Source organism: Pristis pectinata, chromosome 6 (genome assembly GCF_009764475.1).
Source record: "Pristis pectinata isolate sPriPec2 chromosome 6, sPriPec2.1.pri, whole genome shotgun sequence".
In the NCBI taxonomy this organism is placed as follows: Eukaryota; Metazoa; Chordata; class Chondrichthyes; order Rhinopristiformes; family Pristidae; genus Pristis; species Pristis pectinata.
The window spans coordinates 14751561-14759482 of record NC_067410.1 but is presented as its reverse complement, the minus strand read 5'-3'; the positions used below and the strand labels follow the sequence as shown (position 1 = coordinate 14759482).

The window sequence follows — 7922 nt, the reverse complement described above, 5'->3', positions numbered from 1 at the left end:
AATTTTGTGTGTCTCTGGTCTACCAGTCAGCTGGGATCCCTGCCACATTGTGTCCCTCAGAAATATGGACAATGTACAGCAGGCACCTAAAAGCACAGGAGAGACATCACCAATGCCGTGCAATAAAACTGATAATCTGGCACTCTGGGCACTTTGAGGTGCTAACCTAGCATATTTTCTGGATTACTGGCTATTACTCCTATTAACACCCACACATCTATTTCACTTTTTTTGTTAGCATTGCCCAGTAGTAAAATAAAACTTCATGAACCTGGTGAGTGGCAGATGGACAAGCATTCCAAACCTCAGCTCTAACCACGAAACTACCCACCTACTAGACCCCAACCCCGGCTCTAGCCACACACCCAGCCAGCAGTCCCTTATCTGGTCCCTACCGCACTGCAGATCCCCAGATCTAGCCACACATGCCACTTACCGCTGAGTCACATTTTGGATTAACGAGTGAGCCAAATGCTGGATCGTCAGGACTTCTGAACCATCAGATCACAGATAATCGGAGCTGTACTGTATCTGCAAATCTGTTCAAACCCATGGTCGGGATAAGAGAACCAATCCCACCTTGCAAAACTGAGGGTTTCACTGATCAACACTGAGTAAGTTTATCCAAGGCAGGTTGTGGCAGGACAAACCTGGCATATAAGAGGTTTGCTGGCTGGGCACTCAATGAGCACCTTAGAAATTCCAACCTGAATGGAGAGACATCTTCCTGTTGCAGCCCAACATAAGTTGCCTTTCAGGCACAGGGAGATAGGACCTGCAGGCATACACCTCACTCACATTAGCACAGCCCATTCCTATGAATTATAATTTGCACTTATATTATATTGGATGAGCACTGTAAGGAGAAAGAGGCTGCACAACCAGCAAAAACATGTAGTTTATTTTGTGAACAAAACGTAAAAAAGTATACTTTTACTGTCTTGTAAATTTGCTATAAAACAACAAAGGCAATATAGAATCATTACAGGAGATTTTGACAATGACCACTGTGCTTTAGCTGTACAAAGTGTATCGCACAGAATGCCACGCACAGGAATGCCATCAGCAAGGCATCAAAATATACAACATTTGTGCTAGTATAATTAAACACTTTAGACAATTGCAAGTCAATAGTCCCTCTTTAATGGAGCTTCAGGAATCCAGATCACCACCCTGTCAGTTTAAATGTCAATATTGTCTATAATGGCAGTCATGCATAGTGTGGCTCCCAGTCTATGAATGGGGTCTGTTTGCAATGAGTAACAGATTGACAGCCATCTGTGATACTTGCCTTAGTCCCAAATTGGGAGCTACCAGCAATGTCCATCAGTCAAATCTGTGAGCATTAAGCTTAAAGAAAAGGAAACACAAAGATACTGCATCTTTAATTTACCTGCAGTATTTTATGCAATCGAAAGCCATAAATTGGTATACAAGAGATTAAGGTCTTCTTGGTCAGTTTGGCCAAAAGGCTGAAATGGGAACAATGAAAATAAAATGGTGGCCTTTCTTTCCACGAAAACATTATCCTTTTGGAATAGGAACTGGAAAAGGGCAGGCTCCTTAAGTAACTGGTCTTCATAAAAAGGAGTTCTGCTACAAGGCAATGGCATTATTGATTTGTGTTTGACAATTCTCATCTATTATCTTCATGAATATCTTCAATAGACTTCAAAAAATGCTCACTGGATTAACCATCAAGACACTGAAGTATTTTATCTATAGACACTATCAAGTCTTAATAAACTCAGCATGCCAATTGTAAGGACGCCCATGAGAATATACAGAAGAAATATTCACAAACAATAGTACTCAACAACAGTAACTAACTCAGAGGCCATTGGTTTGTTAGGTACATTTTTAAGTCTTATACATTTGAATATCACAAAATATTATTAAGCTTGCAAAAGCAAAACCTGCAGTTCCAAAAAGATACTGCAAGCAGTTGCTTCTTCCCTCCTCTTCCAAATACAACCAAACCCCAAATATAAAGGCTTCATGCATGCATATTCTCCCCATCCCCTTCACTTTAATATGCATGCCACCCATATTATCACCAACCTATCAAGTCAATCACTCTCACCCCATCACCAACATCCATCTCCCTGTTAATTCCAAAGTAAAATACAGTGAATCCGAAATAAAGCAGTAAACGTTGGAAATATCCAGCAAGGCAGACAGCATCTACGGAGGGAGAAATTTGGCATTTCAGGTCAGCACGTTCTTGTCACATTTCTTTCCAGCATAGTGGGAGGCCATACAGCCAATCAAATCAGAGCACCCCCATCAGTCTCATTCCCTCACTTACGTCCCAGTAATCTATTCACTCTCACATTTCCATCAACTCCTTCCCTGATTCTCCTGTCACTCATCTACACTATACAGGGGTAATTAACAGTAGCCAATTCACCTACCAGCGTGCCTTTGAGAAGTGGGAGGAAAATGGAGTAACCAGGAAAACCCACAATGTCACAGGGAGAACAAGCAAACTCCACACAGGCAGCACTGGAGGTCAGGATTGAACCTGGATTGTGGGAGCTGTACACCATTATCACCTGCAACACTGTGCCATCTTCTTTTCATGACAGAAACAGACGTTAATTTTGTTTCTCGCTTCATAAATGCTGTCTGACCTGTTGATTGCTCTGGCATTTTCTGTTTAAATTCCCCGTTAATTCACAACCATGCACTCATTGTTCCCCATACAGCTACACATATTCATGCACTTTCTTCCATGCATACACATTACCACCTCCCCTGAATAACACACTCAATGACAATTTATTCCTCTTGCATCGCAGACAGACAAATGGAACAATTTTCTGCAGCTTCTGCTGCTGACATCGCTGTTCACTTCCAACTGCTGATGTTGGCACGGTATTAGTGGCATGTATACTGCAACTATGAAGGTCAGAGTCTAGCAAACAACTCCCTCTGTAGTGGTGTTAAAGTGAGTGCAAGTTTATGTTCTCTGCAAACAGTGCATTTTCAGAGGTCCGTTCAAGGAAGCCTTCAGAAAAGAAGTTGCTTCTCCAATAAACCATCCATTATGCTGCACCGGTGTATGTAAAAGATGGAGCCATCTGATCATATTAAATATAATACTGTATTTCAAAGGTAAGCAAATGGTAAGCAGCATTTTTTTTACAAGGCTGTGGTTGCAAGCTATGATATTGCTTTTTTGAAAACACTGTAACTAAGGTCTTCCCAGTGATTGGGATTCTTGCAAATGTCATTTTTGTTTAAAACTATGAAAGTATATTTGAAAACAAGTCATTGTTGCTAATAAAGCTTTCTTATGCTGTCCTCTCTTAAGTCCTCCATCCATGTTCATTTTCAAGGGAAGGCTGGAGAAAAGTCTTCAATCTTCCTCGAAGAAATCTGTGGAGCAGTACAGTTATTCATCAGCTCCTACAGGTATCGGTTCCTGCAGACATCCTCTTATCACCTCTCCCTCTGTGAATGGCATTAGGCAGCACGAACGTAGATCTGAAGTGATTGTCTCTATTCGTTGATCTTATAGATTCTGCAGCAATGCAATTGTAAATCTATTTCTATTTTTTATAAACGTGAGTCACATTTGTGGATATTGTACACTCTGATACTCAAATAATGCAGCAATGTTTAGAGATGATTGTCTCTTCAACTTGATTGTCTGTATTTTATAGGGAACCATGGATAGCAACAGGGACGTTTCCCGCGCTTGGAGCTAATTAGTATCAATAGTCACAGATGCAGAGAGGTAGGTAGCTGGAACAAGCCATAGCAAGACACCTCACTGATCCTGAACAAAGCAAAAAACACTCAATACAATCCTTAGGAGAGCTCCTATCCCATAATCCAATCAGCCGGGCAGGTTGAATTTCGTGTCCAACATCTTTTACTTCAAGTTCAAATTAAGTGAATCACAAAGTAGAACGCTGAATGTGAATAGAATCTATTAAAATACATTCCATCTCGGTCCAAATTACATGATATAATGTGGGTGAGCTCACTTTCGACAAATAAAACTGTTGGATATATGTCCGTGATTGGCTTCTGATGTTCTTTTCTGGTTCGTTCTCATCCTGCTTTCTCACCCCACACACTTTCTCAATCTCTTCACAACATGCTACATTATGGCACAATGGATTCTTAGTTCAAGCCATTTCATAAAAGCTGGATGTGAACAAGCAAGGGAAAACTTGCCAAATCATTGACAAGACAGAGGTCAAGAAGTGCTCTGCCATTGACTTTATGTAACGAAGGCAAGAATTTGCGAGAAGGAGGCCCCATCCATACAAGATTAAAAATGATGATGGATGGGAACTGAAAAGAATTCACTGGATGTGTAAAACTCAAATGACTGACATTTCCAACTCAATTTCATCTGTGAAAACAGACTTAGAAGATTCATTTCGGATTTTCTTCGAGCAAATTAACCACAGCTGAATATAAGAAAGCTAAGTAAACAATGGATTGCAAACTGGGTAACAGCTGGTGATCCCTTCAAAGAGTACATTTAATTGCTTAGAAGCAAAGATTTGTAGCTGTTTCTATTTGGTTCTGAAATCCACCAGTTGGAAATGGAATGGATTCCGATTCCAGTTAGTGTAAAACTACTAGAGTTTCTTTCTGCCTTTCTCGCTCTACCTCATTTGCTCTCTGCCTCTCACTCGCTTTCTCTCTCTCTTGCCTCTGGCACCATCTGGGCACAATGGGCTAAAGATCCTCCTTCCATGCTGTCTCACTCTAGGGTTCTGTTTTAATACACATTCTTGCTCCTCAAACAATATTCTTCATGGAAAGGGTTAATGGTGAGGTCCACACTACAGAAACTTATACGTTAGGTGACTGATGGCAAATGGGTTAGACGCTTGATGTGTTCCCTGGGCAATGTTGTCGCATCCATAGGAAATCTGGCATATTGATCTCTCTGAGACAAATCGATAAAGTGCTAAATGTTTACAGAACATATTCATTATCAGAAGAACATGGAATTAGTTTGGTTTTCAACTCAAAAATTAATACTACCTATTAAGTACCATCAAAAATCACCTAGTAAGTAACCTAGTTTCACCATGTTTTTAAGGTTGGCATTATTCTCAGCCCTGCTTGTTGGACTGCAAACATCACACTGTTTGTTGTGAGTGTGAACTATAGTTGAGGCAAAGTGAGTTTTGAAAGGTGGTACATTAATAAATCAGAGAAAAAGATTTGGTACCATCATGTAAATAATCGGTTTCACAACCACACATTGAAATTAGTCACATTTCATAGAATAAGGATGAAGTCTTGGCTGCTCCTCCCTGCACATCTTTCAGTCAGTGATGGTAATCATGAGCCTTTTGTTACTGATAATGCCAGTTACCTTATCTTCAAGCAGATCTGCTCCTTTCCTCCTATGTTATTAAAGAAATCAGATCCACATCCGAGTATTAGAGTTCAATAGTATCACTGGAAAGACTGACGTCATCAATCACTCTGATCTCTATGAAGCTCTTTTGTGCTTCGAGATCAGGGTCTTCGGTGTTCAATTTTACATCAGGATTGTCCAAACTCTTGTCTTGTGAGAGAAGACTCTCACTAGCTGGTTCAGCAGAGGGGACACTCTCCTCTGAAGAACGCTCACGTGTCCATGTGTACCAGTGGATTCCAAAGGATGTCCTGGAAATACTGTCTAAGGAACTTCCAGACGCTGACCTGTGCAGTCTGCTGGAGGCTTGATTGCTGTTGAGATCCTGGACTGACTGTTTTGATGTATTCATTTGGTTATTGGTTAGCGAGTCGCTTTTGGCCACGCTGTACAAATAGTCGGGGTCACTACTGCGACGCCTGAAATCCAGTGGAACCACTGTAATATTACCCTGATCAGACGCTTTGTGCACTCTCAAAGAAGAGCGGGAGTCTTCTACGGCTAGGCGGCTGGGATATCGAAGACCAGAACTATTAAACAGGCTGTCTCTGACAATGTGTTCTCTGAAAAGTGCTTCGTCAATGCTTCGGCTGAGGTTGATGGGTGAAGGCGGACGCAGGTCAAACTCATTGAGAGACATAGCCGACTCCTTCTCAATGCAGATGCTGGTAAATGAGCGGCCTATCAATAGATTGTGAGATTTGGGCCCCAGAACTGGTATTCTGGGCCTGTGATCCAGCGAGATAATTGAACCATTGTTGCTGTAGTAACTCTTGGCAGGTTTTGCTTCATTAGTTCCATTCATTGCTTTAAGAGGCATGCACTCAGGCTGCTTACTTAGAAGGTTCTTGCAGATGTCATTGCTGGCTATCCTGTCCTGGGTCCCAGAAGACCAGTCAAAGCAATTGTTCGGGTACTCTGGCACCTCATTTTTCCTGTAGTGGTGGAAATATTGAACAATCTTCCTCCAACAGGTGTGGTCAGGCCTTGCATGTTGCTGGCAGAATGCATACGAGGCCACAAAACTCATGGAAAAGGCCATAGCAATCTCAAAACATCGATACCAAAACTGAAGGAACCACCACGCCCAATAGAACCGGCCCTTCTCTCCCAATAGTCCATAATTCCATAAAGTGGCATAGACATGCAGAGCACAACAAAGGAACCCAAAAACAGCACTTATTGCCATAACCCTTGTGGAGATTAAAAGTTGCTTTAATGTTCTCCCCTGATTCTGATGGTCAAGTGATTCTTCATTATGGGTGACTGGTTTCTGAATCTGCTGCATGGCGGCTTCAGAGCGACTCTTGAGCTTGCGGTAGCTGAGGAAGAAGGCAGTGATCAGAAAAGAAGCCCATGAAACAGAAAAGACATGTAGGACCACATTCACAGCGGGGTTCACCAGGAGGTAAAGAAGATCTCCACTTATCAGCACGATGAAATGGACAGCTGCAATCATGGACAGAATGGCTGGGCTCTGGAATTTTGAGGAGAGCATTTGAAGACTCCCTATCTTCAGTAACAGCAGTGTGAGAATGCCAAAGGTAGTGACAAGGAGGGGAAATGTGATATTATACAACATCATACCACCTATCAGGGGAAGTTTGAGTTTGCTGCCATATGGATCAAGGAACAAGTACAGTGCTCTTAAGAAGGCCAATACAAATAGCATGGCATTAGCTGCCATGAGATAGCGAAGGTCTGGAATGTACAAAATAGGAGAGCCAATTAAATTAATAAGTGATATCACCATGAGGATAACAAAGAGTACTCCTGCCCCATAAATGTGCATTTCCCAAGCAAATCCCAAAGTCCGTTTCATATCTTTCCACTGAGTGAATGTTTTATTGGAGGCACAGTCCCTATCTTGTGTGGGGCACAGTTCGAAATAGGAGCTAATTTTATCTGAACGGTTGCCAATAGCCATTTTGGAGTCTGTGGTGTTATTTGGCTTTTGAGCATTGATGGGCATAATCCTTTTCCGTCCTGGCCCATCGTGAGTGTCCTGTTCTTTGGGAGAAGTTGTGTTGACACCAGTCGAAGTATTGGATGCTATTTTCATGGTCGGTGTTTGTGTGTCATTCCCTGTAAAAGAGAACATCAGTTATATTATTGTGGGGGTTACCAGGAACATGGCCTTTAGCAGGGATGGTCCATCTCTCAGAGCTAAAATGCCAAAGAATAAAAACTTTACGTTGACTAAGTGTAGCATGTTATTTTGTTCTGCTTATTCCCAGTATACCTGCAAGTCTATCTAAAACATTTGTACACTATCAAAATCATTTTTGATAAGTTGGTTTCTATTTACTAAAAATCTGAATGGTTCTTTCAATTCCTCTCATATCTATTTGATGAGGTATACTGTATCTAGGCAAGTTAGCTGAACACAAGTGTTCTAAAAACTGCATTTTAATATGTACCCTCAGAGGCATGGTAACATCATAGTACTGGACCTGTAATTGAGAGCAACACACAAAACGTTGGAGAAACTCAGCAGGTCAGGCAGCATCTATTGGAGGGAAATAAA

General features: G+C 41.5%; 1 protein-coding gene across 1 annotated transcript in view; it reads right to left on the bottom strand.

Annotated features, from left to right (window-relative positions):
* Positions 1-949: 949 nt before the first annotated feature.
* The window catches only part of LOC127571975 (uncharacterized), a 67473-nt gene continuing 60500 nt past the window's right edge, over positions 950-7922 (bottom strand). The window contains exon 4 of the mRNA XM_052018767.1: positions 950-7480. Within this exon, the coding sequence (XP_051874727.1) occupies positions 5418-7480 (2063 nt within the window). The 3' untranslated portion in view covers positions 950-5417. The remainder of the gene's footprint in view (positions 7481-7922) is intronic.